This window comes from Parus major, chromosome 28, assembly GCF_001522545.3.
Source record: "Parus major isolate Abel chromosome 28, Parus_major1.1, whole genome shotgun sequence".
NCBI lineage: Eukaryota > Metazoa > Chordata > Aves > Passeriformes > Paridae > Parus > Parus major.
The window spans coordinates 238,696-259,134 of record NC_031797.1 but is presented as its reverse complement, the minus strand read 5'-3'; the positions used below and the strand labels follow the sequence as shown (position 1 = coordinate 259,134).

The 20,439-nt window shown below is 40.8% G+C and overlaps 2 protein-coding genes across 2 annotated transcripts in view; both read right to left on the bottom strand.

The window, feature by feature from the left end:
• Nucleotides 1-1,268: 1,268 nt before the first annotated feature.
• Nucleotides 1,269-2,504, bottom strand: TIMM13 (translocase of inner mitochondrial membrane 13). The gene is made up of 3 exons (XM_015651801.2): nucleotides 2,278-2,504; nucleotides 2,066-2,134; nucleotides 1,269-1,990 (listed from the first exon to the last, which is right to left on the bottom strand). Exons 1-3 carry the CDS (start codon nucleotides 2,401-2,403, stop codon nucleotides 1,892-1,894), a joined length of 294 nt encoding a protein of 97 aa, XP_015507287.1. The 5' UTR covers nucleotides 2,404-2,504; the 3' UTR covers nucleotides 1,269-1,891.
• Nucleotides 2,505-3,769: 1,265 nt separating this feature from the next.
• LMNB2 (lamin B2) overlaps nucleotides 3,770-20,439 on the bottom strand; it is a 38,593-nt gene continuing 21,923 nt past the window's right edge. Inside the window, exons 4-12 of the mRNA XM_015651800.1 lie at nucleotides 20,228-20,353; nucleotides 17,655-17,825; nucleotides 14,405-14,530; nucleotides 13,986-14,206; nucleotides 13,107-13,398; nucleotides 12,503-12,610; nucleotides 11,569-11,688; nucleotides 10,059-10,160; nucleotides 3,770-8,955 (exon numbers count right to left, since the gene is read on the bottom strand). Of these exons, the coding sequence (XP_015507286.1) occupies nucleotides 8,914-8,955; nucleotides 10,059-10,160; nucleotides 11,569-11,688; nucleotides 12,503-12,610; nucleotides 13,107-13,398; nucleotides 13,986-14,206; nucleotides 14,405-14,530; nucleotides 17,655-17,825; nucleotides 20,228-20,353 (1,308 nt within the window). The 3' untranslated portion in view covers nucleotides 3,770-8,913. The remainder of the gene's footprint in view (nucleotides 8,956-10,058; nucleotides 10,161-11,568; nucleotides 11,689-12,502; nucleotides 12,611-13,106; nucleotides 13,399-13,985; nucleotides 14,207-14,404; nucleotides 14,531-17,654; nucleotides 17,826-20,227; nucleotides 20,354-20,439) is intronic.

Below are 20,439 nucleotides of genomic sequence, written 5' to 3'. Positions count from 1 at the left end.
TCAGACCACAGTAACTTGATGGAGCTGTTGTGCTGTGCAGTGGCTTTTGGGAAAGGTATGATGCTGTTTCCAATTAGTGCATGGTACCTGAGAGTTCAGTGATGACTTCCTGGCTCACAATTTGATCCCAAGAGAATGCAGGACTAGAGCACTCAGGAGTTCAGACTGCATAGGCCCTCACCTGTACTAGAGTACTAGGAGGGGCTTCTCACACACCCCTCTGCAGCTCCTTTTGCATTAGGTAACAGGTGATTAAACTAGAAAAGATTAAGGCATGACCACACAAACCACTGTCTGGGTAAGCTAGCTAAAAATTTAAAGTGCTGAGATAGTGGTGTAAAGTATTCTTGTCAGGTCCCACCAGACAGCATAAGACACATAGACAACTGTTCACAAGCAAAGAACTGCAGCAAAGTGCTGAGACTTTGGCAGAGCAGACCTAAACACATCCCCATTGATTCAGCCACCAAAACTGAACTATATATATCATACCTCTTCATACCCCTAACCTCTTCCTCATTTTTGGTGCATTAAGCTCTGCATCTGGGCATTGCAAGAGGTTTCTTCCATCCCAACCCAGTTGGCAGCAAGATCCACAACTTTCCCAGACAGAGCACCAGCTAGGTGGAAGACCTGGCTTCCAGGCATGGCTCAGTTTCAGATGGGTTCAGATTTAAGGCTGGAACACCTGTAGGATGAAATGGGACTGCTGCACAGCCAGTGCCAAAAAATTTACACAGCCATAAAGAAAAGTAAAAAGCCCCCGTAAGCAAACATGTCTGAAAGCACTTTATTTTCAAGTAGTCATTCTGAGAGTTTGGAAACTCCAGTTTCAGTAAGACCAAATACCCAAATAACTCCCTGTAGTTTACATTATGTGAGAACACTTTAGGTTCTATCACGTCACTCTCAATGTCTTAGCAGGTATGAACATGTCATTCTTCCCATCTGTCCCTGTGTGCAGCAAACTATGAAATTTTTCATAAAATACAGAAGAGCTTCAAAAGAAAGGATTTAAAAAAACCTCACTAGATGGGCACTGTTTATCTCCAACACTCTCCTTTTCCAGCTGTTGTATCCACTGCTCACCATGCAGCATGAACCCACCATTTCAGGAGCAGTGTGTAAGCAGAAAACAATAGAGAGTTGTGCCCCAAAGCAGACCCACATCCCCTATTGCAGACATGCTCCTCCAACAAAAAAATTATGCTTAGGATGTAAGCTCCAAGTTGGAACACCTGTGCCAGAGCCAAAGCAGAAACTAGAGAGTATCACAGCCACACAACACACTTTATTCTATAAAGAATGTAAGCACTTCCCAACCCTGTTCATCCCTAGATGTGCTCATACAACTATTTGTGAGGCTGTCCTTCTTCCCAACACACCAAGTCAAAACCTATGAGCCCAAAGATAGCCCCAGATAGTGCTATACAGATATAAAGGATGAAAGAGCCAAGGTGGCTTGTGGATAATATTCTAGCAGCTTTCCACTAATGAAAAGGGACTACCTTATGGATGGGTCCATGCTGGAATCCTGAGCAAGGGTACTGTGTTGCTGGCTTGGCTTAGCCCTTGTTTTCCACAGAAGGCTCCCTGCCTGTTGCAACCTTTACAACAGGGATTTATCCATTTATATAACGCCTTGGGCCAGTCTGGACACTTGTGAAGGGCAAGAAGTAAACCAAGCAGCTCATGGGAAAAAAAAAATAAAAAATCACTCTTTCCTGGAGATGGTGCTAATAAAAGCCAATGGATGCAAAAGGTTCAGCGAGGTTTTATTGCTCTGCCACAGCAGGGGCTGAGAAGGCTGCAGGATTCACCCCTAACCACCTGGACTGGCCGCTCGTCCCTTCCCCACATGGTCCCTTCTCGGCCTGGAGGCTGGCTGGCGTCACATATTGGCTCTCTCCCGCTGCAGACGAGAATTGTAGGCTCGCGAAACTGTGTTCCAGGAGTCCATGTACCGGTCCATGCACATGGCGATGCACTTCTGCGGGACACAGAGCCTCAGAGGCAGCCCCGAGCTAGGGGCCCGCGGGTCCCCACTTCTCCCGCCCGTCCTCACCTGCTCGGAGTTGTCCAGGGCGCCGCCTGGCTTCCCGATGCACTTCCGAAAGCACTTGTCCGTCATCCGCTGCGGAGAAGAGCCCGTGAGCGGGACCGCGGCCCGAGGGCTCCGGCCGCAGCCGCCGCCCTTGCTGCAAGGGGAGCGAGGCGGCCTGGCCGTCACCCGCGACCCGCACTGGGACCGGCCCCGGCCCCGCCGCCCTTTCTGACCTGCAAGAGCTCCTGTGCGTTGGCCACAGCGATCTGCACTTTCACCTGCTCCATGATGAGCCCCGGGTCCAGCTTCCCCCCGCCGCCTCCTCCGGAGCCGAAGTCGGAGCCGAAGCCGCTCTCCATGCCCAGAGTCACCGCGGCCGGGGCCCCTGCGCTGCCGGAGGGAGAAATGGCGGCGTCCGGGACTGCGGTTCCCAGCGGGCCCCGCGCCGCCTCCGCCTCCGCGCCGGGCGGGACTGAGCGCAACGCTCCCCTCAGCGGGGCCGCTCCACGCCGTCCCCGGCCCAGGGGTGCCCGTCCCGCCGCCGCTCGTGGCCCGTGTCCCCGAGCGCTGCTGTCACCGCCGACCGCGAAGGAGGCGACCCCGAGCGAGCTCCCAAGGGACTCCCCGAGGCCGAGCCGGGCCCCTGTCAGATAACAGCGTTGGAGTACCAGGGTTCAGCGCAGCCCCACGAACTGAGGCAACGGGAAGGGGCTTTAAACCGGGATCACCAGACACAAACGCTGCCCAGCTACGCCCCGTAGTGAAACACCAGCTCTGCTGGGATCGCTGCAGAGAGAAACTGCCCTTTGGGTTCTCTCTGGAATTCATCCTGCTGTTCTTCGAGGCTTCCCTCTGCCTTACTGACTCGGGTGAGAGGCCCATGCCCTCAAAGCTTGCCTCAACTCCATTACACTTCCTTTATCAAGTAAGAATGCTGTGAGACGAGGTAGAAGTAAACGGGAGAGGACAACACGACGAAGTTCTTTTTCATGGGTGAGATGTGATGTGCAGGTAGGAGATTGCATGAGAGAAGGGGATTACTGGGTACAACAGCAGAACTAAAGCCAAAACTGCTCATCTTCACTAGCCCGAGTCCACACTCAAGAGTATTGCAAACCATATTGTCCTGTCTTTGGATCTGCCCACTTCAAACAGAAGCCATTCCTACCACCCTACAGAAGCATCATCAGCTAGTGCTAAGGATGGGGCAGCCACCTATTATTTTAAAATGGGTATGGACTCAAAAGTGGGCTGGGAGCTGAGCCAGGCTGGCAAATGTGTCAGCTCATGGCAATGCTTCCATCCATCCCTAAGAATCCATCCCTGCCAGGGATGGTATCTGGTCTCGTTCTTATTTAGCATCAAGTAGGTTAAATCGAAAACCCCCTTCACTACAGTGGTGATGAGAAAGCAAGGGAAGGTTTATCTGCTCCAGCTCCTAATTTTCTTCCCCCTCCTTTTCTTGGCACTGATCAGAGAGGATAGCATGTTGCACCAGAACTCTGTCATGTTTAAGGAAAGCATTCATTTGCTTCTGGAGCGCATCCCATGATCCCTGCTGGGACACACCCCACGATCCCTGCTGGAACACACTTTGTGATTCAGCTGGATCACTGTTAGGAGCACAGACATCAGCTCTCTCCAAATATAACATCTTCCTTGGATGAATAATCTCGAACAGCCCACATGACCTGTGTGTTGGGCAATAGACAGAAGGGAAACCAATAAAATGCAAAACATTTATTCAAGTGTGTTGTACAAAAAGTTTCCAGTCATAAAATGTATATTACAAATCATTGAAAAAGACAAGACATTTGGCATGCATATTCTAAAAAGAAAAAAAACCAAACCACTTTGAAATGATAAAGTCTAGGTTATGATGTAGTTTTTCTAAGTTTTAAGTGAACACTTTCATTGTTCTGTTTTTGTGTTTCTGTTAACAACCTTTTTCATAATTCTCTATTTAAAAAACTTGAACCTTCCAAAAACACGTCTGCAGCAGCTGACTGGAGGTGGTTACTGCAGTGCCCTCAAGCCAGACCTATCTAAATCAAAATTTTGTTAAAAAAAATATAAAAATAAAAATCACAATTCAAGTCAGAAGGCATCACTGCTATGAAAATAAAATATCAACTGTATTTTGTGCCCAAATGGAAAGCATTTTGGCTTAAACTTGCTCAAAATAGATTATTGCTTGTAATTTTAGTGTAATGATCTGGGTAGCTGAATATACAGTAACATCTGCATTACCAAGATGGACTTGTCACTTCAGTAATAGCTAACTAGAAAATCTGGAAGTTCAATAAATAACATCTTATTTTCTGTAACTCCAAGTCAATTCACTGCTTGTGCTATTCTGAATGGAGGCTTTCACATATTTTTCACTCTAGACCTTAGCATTTCAAGAAAGGCATTATGTTTACAAATAATAATTGCATGTAAATATGATCTTGTATAAAAAAACCAACAAACACCTTTAAATAATTTTAAACTGGTTTAAAGCTAAGCATATTAAAGGGCAAATAAAAATTCTGTTTCCCAGGCCATTTTAAATGAGAAAACAATCTCTCCAATATAATTTGTTCTGACATTCAGCTAAAACAGTGCTTTGAAAAATGCAATCACTGTCTCACCTTCCGCTCACTGGTTCACAAGGCTTTGCTCACACAGAGCTTGGACCCAACAGTATCAATAAAATGCAGGACCAAATATGGATATGCCTTTGTTTAGAGATAAGACTTTCAAAAGAAGATAGAGAAAGAAGGGATAGAATGGTTTAACAGTGAAGACATGAGAGAAGTGGCTACAAGAGATCTAGTACATACAGCATGCATGTTTTCCTGCAGCATCAAAACCTGTCTGATGTGAATAAAATTAACAGATTCTCCAAGGTCCTGGGGTGTAGAGAGGATTTTTACACATCTCTTCTAACCTGCAACCTCTGTTCAGGTTGTAAACACCCTTTATTAGAGGATGAGCATTAAAAAAGAAAAAAAGAAGTGTATAAAACCCAGTAAGATCCCTGAATGGAACATGAAGTGTCTCATTGCCTGAGGACAGGCACCACACATAGTGATCTCCTTTCACACTGCAGTACAATTCCCACACTACTGTCAGCTTGCACATATGCTCAGCTGGCTTCTACATCACAGGAAGCAGATATTTGTATTATTCCTGAGACTTTTGGTTCCTACTACAAACACAGACTGTGCAGCCAACTGTCCATCTAATGGCAACACAGAGCTGAAGACAAGTGAGCAACATGTCAGTGCAAATGATTGCTTCTGTCAGAGCCAAGTTGGAGCCCCATGTAGACATAAAGAGACCTGCTGGGAAATAGAGCTGTGAAGCAATAAGGGGAACAGGAAATACAGCTGTACTGCAGCAAAAGAATCATAGGAAATGCAGATGTGCAGGAACAAGGGAATCCCAGCCACTCCACTCCTTGGAGTATATCATTGCAGTGCAACAGTTAAAGGAACAAATGCAGAAGCAAGGAAAAGTGGCATGAAGTGGCTATGCAAAGGACTCTGAGGCAACAACTCACTCCAGAAGGCCGCACACTCCTGACAGGTCTGCAACTGGATGGATTTATTCTGAGACAAATATTTTCATGTGGCATGAGCTTAGGAGGAGGCAGGATGTGCTTACTGTATTTTATATTATATTCAGTTATGAGCTACACATAGGAAAAACTACTATTTCATCCAGAGCAAGGTGATATTTCTGGAATAAGAACATCCATATGGATAGTTATGCTCAAGTAACTACTCTGATAAAAGCTTCCTTTCCTTCATCAGAGACACCTTAAAATAATTTTTCTCCTGACAAGTCAAATCTATTTCTCCTTCAAGTTTATGCCAGGTACCAGCACTGGAATAGAACTGCTGTTCATGCTCTAATTTTGTCAAGACTGGTTCATATACAGGATCAAAGAGGAAAAGAGAGCAAGGAGACACTGGATTTTATTTGAACAAAAAGCTTTAAATATCCTGAAAATGGAAAGAAATCTTGGAAAGACAGAAAAAAAAAAAAAAAAAAGAAAAAGAAACAATACATTTTGGCCTGGTAAAGCCACAAAACTGCCTCCCAGTCTGGCTAGCACAGGGCCATTAGACTAAAGCTCAACATCGAAAGCAAGAGGCCGGGACAGTGGCTGGAGAAGGTAACACAAAAAATAAAGTACATGGAATACAGTAGTTCTTCTCTGTCTTGTAATTTACAGCCAGGAGTTATTATCATATTTGTAGTAGCCTATTAAAAAGCACTGCGGTAACAGAATCATCCACACTCAGACTTGGCTTCTCCCACAGTGTCAATCACATATTATATGACCTTGATATACCTAAACATGATCCTGGAGAATCAAATAAACTGTTTCCAAAGTTAAAGGATACAGTTCCAATTCTAAGGACAAATTCTGCAGACTGTTACTCAAGGGCACAGTGCTCATTACAAGAGATCTGCAAGCACCAGTTCTTAAGAATACAAGAAGATACATTCCCCATACAGTAGCTGAAGAAAAATATGGCTCAGGTAGCAAGAGGTTTTTCTTCATTTGAGCTGCCTTTCTGAGGCCATTCTTTACAAGAAACAAACAAAAAAACACCCAAAAAATGTAAATTAACTACTCATTCATTGCTTTAGTATTTAAGATCACAAAATAATCTTAAATTTACAGGACAATCTTAAAGGAATAAGCAGTCTTAAAACTGGCCCATGTAAAAAATAAAAAAATATAGATTTTTAGGGAAAAAGCAAAAAGCTCTCAAACACTATGTCAGTATATTATAGAAGCTGTGGGTCAGAAAGGGAAATGGTGTCCAGTGGTTGGAAGGTGTGTTGCAAAAATAACTTTACACTGATTGCATTAATTTGCATAACAACAAATTTAGAAAAGGTAATTGTAACAGTATGTCTGAGAAACATAATTTCACTAGATACATCTTACAGAGAGAGACATGATTTACTACATATTTAACCTACTCAAGCAGAGTGGGAAAATTACATTAGAAAGATGGCCGAGTACATCAATGCAGTTATCCCATCAGCCCAAACAGAAAAATCTTCATCCTGTTTTTTTGTAATGGGTCTCCCAATAATGGATTAAAACATAATTCTAAATGTCCATTAGCTTAACTTCAGCAACTCAGTCATCCCACTCAAAGAGAGAAAAGTAGCATCTTTGATTTATTTTTAGATGGCAAAATAAATCCTGAGGCTTAAAGCCCCTTTTGTTCCCACCCTGCCTGCATAACAAAGCCATCAGTCAGAGCCACTATAAACCGACTTTCTAGGTTATATCTGTCAGTCATGATACTGTTCAGAGAACATAATGTCCGAAAGCCACCGAAAACATCCAAACCTTGTCACTTTTCTGATGAGTCTTAGCTATTTGAATGACAAGATCAGAGTTCAAGAGTGCAGGTAAAAACAGGATTCTATGCTGGAATCAAATGGTATCCAAATTTTGTATCCAAACTACTAAGTTTGTTTTTCAACTAGTAGTTGAAAAAACATTTGCATTCTTTGGAGCAGTCAAGTATATTTCCTCATGCTTAAGGATGAATACTAACCCTTATGGGACTCAGTTACCTCTAGAGAAATGCAGCGGCAGAAACCTTAAGCTAAATGGACACTGTCAGATAAAAAAATGCATCCTACTAAAATAAAAATCACCTGCTACCCATACAACATACTTTTTATATAAAAACACTATTCTCCCTTCATTCCTTGTTAGACTTTGCCTTAAGCACTCTAATGTTGCTTATGTACTTAAAAGAGGCAGTTCCTTTGAACTGTTTAGAAGTCAGTAAACTATTTCTACTCTATTTTGCAAATATTGCTCCTTAGGATACCTGACAATGCCCCTTTGAACCTAAGAGAAGTATGAACAAACTATATCTAGCTCTGATTAAAAAGGACAACATTTACATGGGATAACCTTTAAAATCCCCAGTATTTGTAACTGCCAAAAGTATAAATATGTTTTACATCTAAAATCTTAATCAAATATTTTTTAAAGCTGAATAAGTCAAAATTATTAAATCATAAATACTGAATATCATAATTTGTGTCCATGATTTAACTTGTGACAATGGCAAAATCCCCTAAAAATCAAACAGTTTGAACTCTGGGTTGGACACTTCCAACTTAGGATGGTGTGTATATTTAAGAAGCAGAACCCACCATTCTCCATCTTCTGAAATGATGACATGGAGCTCAGGTGTGACAGACCCAGATGTTTTACTATTGGACTGTCAAACATTGGAGAAAGACACAATGGCAAGGTCCTGAGTCAAAAATGCCTAAAATGAAGCTTCCATGTGACATTGCAATTGTGAAACAGCACTTTGAATGAATCTGTGATCTAATTTTCCTAAGCTGGGGATTGCTGACGATTCCAGGCAAAATACTAGCATTTCTACAACTGTGGAGGAAACACTCTGTGAATCTCTCCCAGGGCCCTGTAGATGAACACACTTCATTAAACTTTTTTCTGGGGGTTTTATACTGGTTATATATGTAATTATAGATTTACCGTACACTCAAGGAGTCTCATCTCATTTTAGCTAAAAATCTCTTTTCTGCTTTAAATTTCTAAGTAAGACTTAAATTCTGTATGGGGAAAAATACTGCATTCTAATATAGTGTTTCAATAAAGAGGGAAAAATAAAGAAATCTATTAAAAATCCTGGAAGTTTTGTTCAGTAAAGTTTTTTTTCATATAAAAATGTACCAAGGAGAAAACTTCAAAGAAATAGGTGATGCATATAAAAATAGTTTTCAGTGGCTCTGGAAGGAAAAAATAAAAGTTAAAAGGAAATAAATGAAGGGGGAAAAGCGCAAATAATGGTTTCTTCTTTTTTTCACATCACTGAGCATCCTCTAGAGGTTGTTCTGGGATCACCCTAAAATAAAACAGACAGAGTTGAATTCAGTTCTTACCAGTTATTCAGATTGCAAGCCTAGACTCTGATTATCATCTCAGTTCCAAAAGCATGTTTTTAGTAGTTTAGTTACATTAAGGGAACATCACTACATAAGAGGAAGTAGAGCACATGCCCTACTCTGCTGCCAGGACTGACACACTGCTCCTCTGGCTGTGGTTTCCTGCAATGGGTTGACTGCTTAGTCTCCACATTTCCAACAGTGATACAGATGACAAATGAAAATTGTGATGCCATTAGCTCAAGACCAGCCAGTTCCTTTATTTCAAATGCTGATTCCATTTCAGACAGATGTCTACTGCATAGCTTCTTTTTTGGGTAAGAACAATCAGTTGTTTTATACTACAAATACACTTCTCATTCCTTGGGACCAAAAAAGCTTTGAGAACACAATTGCATACCTGCACAGAATGGGTTATTTGTGAAAAGAGGTACTAACAGCCATTGATCAGAAGAACAAATCCCTTGAGTTTCAAATCTAAAATATTTTCTGGTATCATCTATACGCCTTTCTCCTTTTTTTGCTCTGTCAGCTGCTGGTCGCTTATTTCACATTATTAAGCTAAAGGTTATCATAACATACAGGTGGTATTATTAAAAAAACCGAGTTTATTTCCAGTGTAGAAGGTATAGTGTATCAGAAAATAAACCAATAAGCTGAAGCTTGCAGCAAGAGAAGCACCCCCATTCCTGGTTTTCAGTCATTATTTGGATATCTGCATCCAGCAAGAATGTTCCAGTTCTGTTGCACAGAGCAGCAGATACTGGGAGGAACACTGCTTGCTAATGCTACAAATGTGTGATCTGAAGCACAGATATCCTGAGCTGGCATCAGCCACTGCCTGGGCTATACCAGGATAGATCTCAGCAGTAATTTCTGGCAGCACTGCTCACATTGTCCTCTCTTGGTGCACTGCAATGTTGCAAGCAACCATTGGAAAGAAGGACAAGGAAGCTCAGAGCTGACTAAAGTTGAAGAGGGATGCCCCCCCACCCCACAATCTTATGCCCAACCAATCCAAATGATGAGGTGCAAGTTAAACATCTGGTCTGCATCTGATTACCTGCTGGTTGAAAAGTTCTTCCTCTCCATATTCTGTTTCATCTTCTTCCTCTTCATTCTCTCGCATGACTACTGATTTAGTAACACTTCTCACTGCAACTTCCTACACAAAATGACAGATAAGGAGATAGCCAAGAGTCTCTCCCTTAAGTTTTTGCTATACAATCAATACAATATCCTTATTAAATTTTGGAGAGTTTAAAGCAATTTGGCCTAGATTTAACACTAGCTATGTAAGCAAATACTGGCAATATCCTGCACACCAAAACGTTGTTCCTATTTCTGCATACTAAAAGACATGGTAATGTAATTAAGCCACTTTAATTTTCTTTCATTACACTGGGATTTAAGAGGAAGCAGACATGTTTCAGGTGAACAGTAGTCAATTTTACATACAGTCACAACAGACACAGATAGATGCTGAGATACAGCATAATGTGAGATACTAAACTTTCTCAGTATGATTACACAACATAAAGAATATTCAAATTTCTAGTAAATATTAAATTTTAATTGCATATATTGGTTTTTTAATTGCATCTATCAGTATGGTCTTACAAGGCAGGCACTAAAGAGAATTCTAAAACCCCAGGAAGCTTCCTTTATTACTAAATTATTTTTAACACTTCTTAATAGTAAGAAATTCTTCTGCCTACTTGCACAATGGAAATCACAGGTGAAAATCTCTAATTGTGGAAAACATTGCCCTTAACGTACACTCCTAAGCAGGGATACTAAAAGTAACCATAGTGAAAACAGACATGGATTTGAAATTTTTTCAGATACTAGTTTGACACAGTTCGAATACTGAGAGTGTTAGCCTTGTATTTGTACAAAACCCTAACCCCTCCTACCTCATCCTGCAAACAAAGTTCTTCCAGAACTGCCAGCAAGAAAGGCAACACAAAAACTGATACAACTGTTGTCTGCTTTTTTTTCCTACTGCTATCAGATTGCTGGGATAATGTCATGGTTATAACTAACAGCCAAGGCATGACTTTCCCTTGCAAAAGTCATCTGCAGGAATGGTTTTAAAAAAATTAACTGTGGGCAGATGTAGGACAATGCAGAATGCTCAGGAACATCTGCCAAATGAGAACTTACGCTTCTAACATGGAAAGGACAACTATCTTTCTACATTAATGTTTACATTGCACCTCAGAACATCACAGGAACTATATAATGGAAGTATGAATTGCCAGAAATGCTTCTTTTCTTTGTCTCATGTGAAAGTACATACTCAAATTCCAAACAAATTCTCTACTAGCAGGGTATTCTTCTAAAATAGGAAAAAAAAGTGTCTATGGGCATAATCATGATGATCACAGTTTTCAAAAATATCTCAGAAATGTCAGAGATATGTACAGAAACCTAATTATTTTACTGTTTTAAACTGTCCTATTAGAAGATAACAGCAGAGAGCTTACAATCAGGATTTTGTCAATGTGTCATGTCACCTCACCCTCAGATTAAGAGTTTGAGAGATAACCCAGCCCATGGACACAGCCTACCTCTCCTTCAGAGTTCACGAGATAAGTGCGGATATTTCCACCAGTGCCCCAGCTGCCTTGATTCTTCCACACGAGAACAGAAGGGGGACTATGAGATACACCTGCATCTGCACCCCAGATCTAGAGAGAACAACAATCTGTAATTAGCTATTTATCCAATTTTTTCTTTTAAATATACATATCCCTCTAATTCTCCTACATCTCTCCACATACTGAATTTCTTTTCTGAATTCAAATGGCAGTTTTACCCTACTTTTAGCTACACTTGTAGTAAGGTATTAAAAAAAAAATCTAATACTGCAGTCATGAATTCCATTCTGAACAAATTTCTCCTACCACTGTCTCAGTAACCATACTGTAGGGAGCCAAGGCAAAAAGCAGCATGTAGTGTATCAACTTGATCTTTTATATGTATCTGAACAATTGATACTTAACCAGAAATAGCTGAAAGTGATTAAAAGATACATTTGTTTCTTCCTAAAAGAACATCTGTTGCAGTTTAAAAATAAAATGCAAAATTATTGAAAAGCTGCTGTTTTACCACAGTTAATGCTGAGAATGTCCAGTCTTAACTACAGTCTACTAGTCTGAATGAATGCTCTGAACTGCTCCAAATTTTTTAAGAGGTTGAGCAGGATTAGGGTTCTAAACCTGGGCAAAGGTGTTTGGAAACAAATAGTCCTTAACTAATCCCCCAAAATACCTTTTTCTTCAACTTTCTCTGTGCCCAAAAAAATGGTATTAAATACTGAAGTACTAATGTAGAAATTAATTTTTTGTTTTGCATTTTTATAACTGAAATCCTGGTTCTGTAGAGTGAGACTCATTAACCCAAAAGTTATACACCAAATCAGGCTGTACCAGACTTCAAGATTTCCAATTGCCACAGCATCAAAGAAGAATATGTTGTTGACATACTGTAAATATAACTTACTGTAACAGTCTGCCCAGCTCTGAGGACATACTTAGGAGTAAATTTGTAAGCAATTTCATCTCCATCTCCAATTTGTCTTTTCAGTCTCCAGTTACCCAAAGACTGATCCTAATGGAGAGAGTCAGAAAGTTATTCAGAGTGAACAAAACACAACAAACAGGCATCAGAGTATAGGTCTTTGTTATTAAAATAATGGGAATATAAATTTATTTATATGGTTGTTAGACATTTGCAATCTACCTTGAAAGTATTTGCCTATATCCAGTCAGAGTGTGAGAGTCTAAATCCCATAAGGTTACTCAGCAAAATTTTAAAAGATATCCATTTCACACTACGAAGTTCTGCTAGACACCAGGCTGTTTCTGTGAGCAATTCCCCAGCACATATTTACACATCTGGGACACAAATTGTATTCTCTTCCTGCCGCATGTTAGCCCATCATTATGTTCAACTTTTCAAAGCCACCATTAATTCCTGCAGGATGCTGCACCTTGAGATGCTGCTCCTGCTCTCCACATTGGCTGCACCTACTCATGCTGCAAAGGGCTGTGAATCACCTCAATTTAGCTCCTCCTTGTTTTCTATGAGTTCTGCTGATGCTCACCTTCTCCGAGTTGTTCTTAAGCTGAACATATTTGCCCTCCAGGTCTATTTCTTCTATGCTGATACTTCCTGTTGCTGAAGCTTGCTGGGACATTTGAAAGCTACTGCTACTACTGCTGCCACTGATACTTCCAGTGCCGATCCCACTTGTTCCACTGCCAGAAAGCTCCTCTGCTTCAATACGTTTTCTCTTGCCTCGGGAAGAGCGAACAATTGAAGTGCTGCTGCTGCTGCTGCTGGAGGTAGCCCGAGAGACTGTGACACGGGAGGAGGGACTTGGAGAGAGCTTCAACCTTAACACAACCAAGAAAGCATTTTAATTAATTCACCCAGAGAACCACTTACAAAGCTACAATATCCTCAAATAACCAGACTGTAATGTGTGCCGAGGCTGACAGCATCCTAACTCTGTGTGTCAAGAGGACTGCACACATGAGGAGTGGGCTACCCATCCCTAAGGAATGTTCTCGCAGTATGACCATGTGACATGGAAAGCAGTGCTATTGAGAGCAACACAGATCACTTAACCCCTCCCTGCAGTACAGGTACTACTAAACACACTACTCTTGGGCCTCATGATTTAAAAACCACAGGAGTACAAGCTCTTAAGCAAAAAGATGATACGAAGACCAAGCACAGAATGATATATATTGTAAGCAATCATTATACTCCAAGACCATTACAAAAACCCAAACTAAGGACAGTATTCAGATGAGAACAAGTGCTCCGTGCATGTGTTCATGCAACGACATTGTGGTGTGAAGCCAGTATAACTTCAGGGGAAGGAAATCTGGACATTCCTACTCAAGTGGTAAAAAAGTGCGAGAAGTGAAAATAACACTTGTGAATCTTTAGAAAAGAAAGTGGAATCTTTACGCACCTTTCCTCTTCTCCTTCCAGGAGTTTTCGGTAAGCACTAATCTCCATGTCCAGTGCTAATTTAACATCAAGCAGTTCTTGGTACTCTGTAAGCTGAAGCTGCATCTGGTCCCTCATGTCAGTCATTTCCTTCTCCTTTGCATCCAGCATCTTCCTAAACTTCTCCCGCTCACCAGCCATCATTTCCTCCAGTTCCCGAATGCGATCTTCTGCTGCACTGGCCTAGGCACACAGCACAAGAAAAAGCACACCTGGCATCCATACAGGTCCACTCAAAAAGTTAAAACCCTTCTCCGTCCCAAATGAACATAACAAAGATTTCTCCATGTAAAATTCAGAAAACATGAAGGGTCAGAAATGTTAATACATTCACACAAAACAGCTGTGTGTTTGAGATGAAAGCCAATTTAGTCTCTTTACCTGTTTCTGAAGACCAGAAAGCTGGTAGCTGAGAGCTTCTATCCTCATGCGAGCCTCCTTCAGCTCCTCTCGAGCTGCACCAGCAGCTTTGTCATTTTGGTCAGAGGACAATTTGGCATTCTCCAGCTGGAAAGTAAGTTTTATACAGCTCACTTGTACTGAGTTAGAAATCTTGCAATATCCTTTTAGTAAAAAAGTAGCAACTATTTAATTTTAAAAAAATTTAAATGGTCTGGTAAGTTTAGGATAGGAACTGCATAACATTAAGGGATGCCCTAAGGACCAAAAGAAAATATATTTCTATAGGATTTGCTTATGCTGTTAAAAAATTACTCTATTAGCCCTTCCATTATAAAAGCAACCTTAGTTTCCAAAAAATTGACCACGTGCTCTGCTTGCTTGTCCTAAGGCAAATCACACTGGGTGACAGCAAAGTCTGCCCACCTAATTCATGTCCTAGTCAAACAGTCCCCTGGATGCCTAGAGACTAATTCAATAAAATATTCCATGGGTATTATGTCTCTGCTGGTAATATGCAACTCAGGAACTTCCTCAATCAGAGACAATATTTTGCTGCTTACTATCTTTCAGTGGATTTCTCAGGCAGGAATTTGTCTCTGGTTTTTGAATTTTTGGGGCAATGACTTTAGCTCTATGTTAGAGAAGAATACTTTTTGTTTCTTCTCAGTCTGGGCATTCTCACTGGACATTTAGTGTCCCTGCTACTACTGAAAAAACAATAAAGAATCATTCCTCATTCACCTTGCTATTTATCCTTTATCAGACATCCAATGTATCTTTCACTTCTCTCAATGCATGTCTTTTCCAGATGAAGCTTTTTTTTTTTAAATATTCTCATGCATGACTTGTTTCCCACTCTAAATTGTCTGTCAGTCTGTTCTGTATTAGTCTGTAGTACCTTTGCAAGAAACAATAAAACTACCTGTGGCACTCCAGATGACATCCTGTCCCCGAGGCAAAACAATGGGTTTGGTTTTCTTCTCTTTCCTTAATAGTTGCCAATATGCATTTTGTTTCTAATTTTTTGTTAAATTCACCTAGCGAACAAGCTAAATTTCTAGTGGTTAATTTTAACCAAAACAGAAATAGCAAAACCAGAACTCTTACAAGGTAAGTTTCATGAAAGCAGAGAGCTAGAAAATACATCTTTTGCATGCCTTAGAGCTGAACTTCAACAATTCTGCCACACCATGGAATCCACTCAAAAACTAAACCAATCAATTGTAAGAACAGTTAGAGGCAGAAGATGTTCTTTAGTCACACAGCACAAAGGTTTATAAAATCAATCTTCATTAGCTCTGCTGTTCACTAGCTTCTGAGCAGCAAAAACAGAGCCTTCTTTAGGCTACGGATTTTGAAGGAACTTCAACTACACACTCCATTACTTCTTGTAAAGTTTAAAATTAAAAAGTTTTGAAGTCTAACAGCCATTCACTACCTTATAGTCATGCTGGCATAATGCCACATACTCATACTTAGCATTTCTATCACTTATTATCACAGATCATTATGATCTTTCTTAGAAGTCCTTTTTAAGTATTCAGAAGTAGCATTAAGGTCTCGCTGGAGAGTTTTCTTATCCAGACTGAACACTCCACTATCTCAGCTCTCTCCCTAAGAGGTGGAGTCCTTGTATCACCTTTGTGGCCTCCTCTGGACTTTCTCCAGCTGCTCCACATTTGTGCAAGAAGTGAGCTTTTACCCAAGACCAGCTCATCCTGGAGCTGCTCAGTAGCTAAACCTATTTTATTTTACATCATATTCGTCCCAGCTTTGGCTCTCTAAGAGGTACACATCTTTGTTCAGAAATCACAGAATGAAGTTCACACCTAAACCCCTTTCCTTCCATATTCCAACTTCATCCATAACAACCACCTTTATGGAGGGAAAAAACAGCATAATTTCCTCATTCCCCTGTTCAAAGCTTGTCACCTTTTCATTCTCTTAATCTGTATATTCCATCCTTTTTTAAAAATCTGTTTTCTACTAAGCATCTTCTATCCTGTATCTCCCTCAGACTATGACGAGTCAATCCAAATAGCTCCTTGTATAAAGTATTACATATTCCAGAGCTCTGGGAATAATTCCAACCCTGCCAACTGTGTTGGGGGTTTTAACTTTAATTTTAGGGTTCTAGTAGCTATTATCTATAGTGTTGCTGCCATAAGTAATAGTTAAATATTTGCAGATCAGTGTTTCTCGAACCAAATCATCAACCCAAAGAATTCAAAGGGAGTTTCAGTGAAGGGTGAGGGACAACAATGTTAGCAGTACCATCACTCTTTCAGCACAAGGGAACAAAAAGTGGCTGTAACTATTGACAAGTATTTTCAATAGACAGAATTGCCAGGATGGGGTTCTGAGCAACCTGGTCTAGTTTAAGGAAGTTCCTGTTCAAGGCAGGGGGTTGGACTGGATGGCTTTTAAAGGTCCATTCCAGCCCAAACCACTCTACAAGTCTATGATTTCCAAATTATATACCATGGTTTTCATCACCAAAGCTGGTCAAGAAAGGTCTGGTATCTTGCCTGAAGTTTCCCTGTCACCAAAGAAATCACAGCTACATCTAGTCATTTTCCAGTCCAGAACTAACCTAGATCATTGAAATGTAGCCAGGCTTAGATATATTTAAAAGTGTATTGGCATGATTAAGAACACTGCAAAGACCACAGTAAGAGCAAAGTGACAATGCACTCTTAGATAAGAAGCCCCTTCCAGTGTGTCTGTATTAGTTTGCAAACTCACTGCATCAAAGCAAAGGCCCACACCGAGACACACCCACTTCCAAGCCCTCCAATCTCCCCCTTCAGCTTCTTATGCACAATTCATTGGACATATTACAATTCTTCTCTACCCTCTCCATTTCTGAAGAAAAACTGAATCTACTGAAGTAAGAAAAGAACCCTTAGAGCAGAAGATGTTGTCTAATCAGCTACTGCATGACATCCATTGTTCCCACTGTGTCTTCTGCAAAGACCAACAATAACTCCACATATTTTCTCACTAACTGACTTCTCTTGGCTAAAGCTATTGCTTGGCATTACCTTTGGCTATAACTCCCTGGAAATGCACCTGCACACAAGTCCCAGGGAAGGCATTTGAACAATGGGACAAAACTTCCTCAAATTATAGCTACTCTTCTCCTTAAGAGCCATAGAGCTGGTAGAAGTGTTTTTTATCTCACAAACTGGGCTTCCAGTCTGACAGCGCTATGGACAGCAGTTGTTACCTTAGCCTGATAGGTCTGCTCCAGCTCCATCTTATACAGTTTGACTTGTTCATCATGTTGATTTCGCAGATCCTCCAGAGCCTGAGTCATTTTGGATTCATACTCCTGTTGGCGGCTTGTGTCCACCTCAATCAAACGATGTTCATGTCGTTTTCTTGTTTCCCTTATTTCCTACACATACACAAAAGAAGAGGGTCAAATTCCCACACTAAGGTAACAGTACAAGCAGTTACACTCTGACAACAATTAACTACTGCAGTACTATTTAGTATAATGGAGCTACAGTACTACAGGCATTTAAGCCTGGGATTTGCTGCATGCACTAACAGATTCAAGCTACTGTTCTCATTTGTCAAGATGTAATTCTTAGAAGTGATCCAACTTAAAACCAGCTTCAAAAATATCCATATACTGTCTAACTAGGGAGCTGTTTTATGCTACAAAAGTCAAAATGGGGAGAAGAGTGGTGAAAAAGCATCCATTTTTACATAGCAGAGAGATTCCATATGCTGCACTACAAACCCTGTCCTTTTCAATATACATCCTGACGTTACAATAGCAGTCTGCAAGGAATCAGATGAAAATTAACACCTTTTATGAACATTATATATATAAAAAAAAAATTATAGAAAAAACCTGCATCTTCAAATTTCACTCTTAAGTACATGCAGATCTCTTCTATATTTCATATACTTGATGACCCCTTCTTACTAGATTTTGATTAGAATATTAATAAAACAGCAATCCAAGCAATCCTGAAGACATAATCTTTTATGATCAGAGTTTGTGCTACAGAATTTTCATTTTTAGAAATGTACAAGTTTAATGTGCTTAAGAACACTGGTTGCAAACTAGTAAGGTAAGGCTTACTTCATGCACTTATTCATACAGACCTGGCCAGGTCTGAATGTGCAGTACGAGAAAAACAATTTCTTTCTTCAGGGCAGGACAACCAACCAATAATGAGTGGTTCTCAGTACTGGGAGGAGGCCTGAAGTTAGCAGCAGGGCCATGAGGAGCAACAGCAAGTGAAGCAAGGCTCAATTTTGCTAGACTAGAGTCACAGCAAGCTAACGCATATATTCAAACCAACTTTACTAGTTGTTTTGTAAAAATGCTCTACATCTAAAATAAAATAAAAATAGATCCCCAGAAACATGTCCTTTTACTAACAGCAATGTGCTATGAAGTGATATGGAAGAAGCTTTTCTTTCTGTGGTTAATTTTTACACCAAGAAAACTAGCAAGCAGCAGTCTCTCAGTATCTGTAGGCAATGACAGCCCAGAAGCTGAAGGAATGTCTTGGGGGACTACAAAGGATTAGGTGAAGGGCTGAGTGGATCCAGCAGTTCAACACCGCCAGAATAAGCAGGCCTAACTTGCCACACTCCCAGTCACATTGTCTCAATTCTAATGGAGACTTGGACCCTTCAGTGAACCAAATCCATTCACTAATGCAAAGGAAATCCATTTCTTTATTGCTTCATGTGTTGAATTGGTGCATACAAGAATCAAAGAGCTTCAGCGATGGCTGAAGAACACTCACCCTTAAGCACAGCAAGCTTTAAGATTAGCTTCTGCTGTCTCATTTAGCTTTACCTTCAGTCAATAGCAACACATTCTCCCCAAGAAGAAAATTTATTTTAAGGTCCTACAACCAAACAAGGATCTGTCACTGCAGTCAGTATAGCAATGCAACCGCTCCAGGGCATTGAGAACAATGGTTAGTACATCTCAGGGGGACCTCCCTGGCTGTTTTTGTTGCCCTTCTCCAGCCCCTGTCCCACATCCTTAGCCACACAGCCCTGTCCCCTCCTTTAAACCAGTCTGAGCACTCGTTTGGATTCTGTGGTGAAACAACTCAGCCACTAAGCAGTCAAAAACAAAACTCAACCAAAAAACTTTAGTATTTTTTTAGTTAGTCTGGTTGAAATGGTTAGGTGACTGGTGAGCCAAGCATCATACCTAGAGCAGGTGAGATGAACAGCAGAAACCTGTGCCAACTACTGAGCAGCCACTCACTGAATGAGCTTGCAGAACTACCAGAGATGGAATAAAAAGACATAACACTTTTCATCTGGTATGGAGAGAAAATCATGCTTCCCTTTCCCAATTCCCACTATTACAAAAGTTTTGGTCTTCACTAGAGCCATTCATTTAACAGGCAGAAAAATACCTCTGCATTAAGCAAGGCAGTTGCATACTGTTCTAGTCAATAAAATCAGGTTATCACCAGGTCCAGCAACAAAAGCTGGTTTAAGTAAAGAGCAGGGCCATGCAACCAGGTCCAGAGAGAGGAAACAAGAAGAAACTTTTCCCTTTCCCATATCAGCACTCCATGAGTTCACCTGCCCATGGAAAAATACCCTGGTCACCTAGCTTTCATACTGACTCCACCACTGATTTACCATGTAAAAAGATGTAAAACCTTTACCTATTTTATTACTCAGCCCATTCATAGGAAAGCTAATACTGATTTTCTCTACCTGGACTAGTTAGTAGTTGCTCATAGTCGATTTGATTAAAAGCTACATTTACTTTGGACAGTGGTAAGATTACTAGATTGATAATACCTCCTCAAACACATTCTTCCTGAAATCCAGATCTTCTTGCAAACTCTGGCACCGATTTTCCAGGTCCACACGCATAAGTGTTTCCTTCTCCAACTGCTTCTTTGCCACAGCATGACCATCTTCAGCCTAGTAAAGAATTTTAAAGATAATTTTGTCTGGATTCCTATCTTTCATCCATAAACCTTTTGTGGTCTTCATCTGATGTCTTTGGA

Coding starts and splice junctions, on each gene's coding strand:
- TIMM13 (XM_015651801.2), bottom strand. CDS start 2,403: ATGGAGAGCGGCTTCGGCTCCGACTTCGGCTCCGGAGGAGGCGGCGGG. Junction 2,135..2,277: donor ACGCACAGGAGCTCTTGCAG/GTCAGAAAGGGC, acceptor TCTTCTCCGCAG/CGGATGACGGACAAGTGCTT. Junction 1,991..2,065: donor CCCTGGACAACTCCGAGCAG/GTGAGGACGGGC, acceptor TGTGTCCCGCAG/AAGTGCATCGCCATGTGCAT.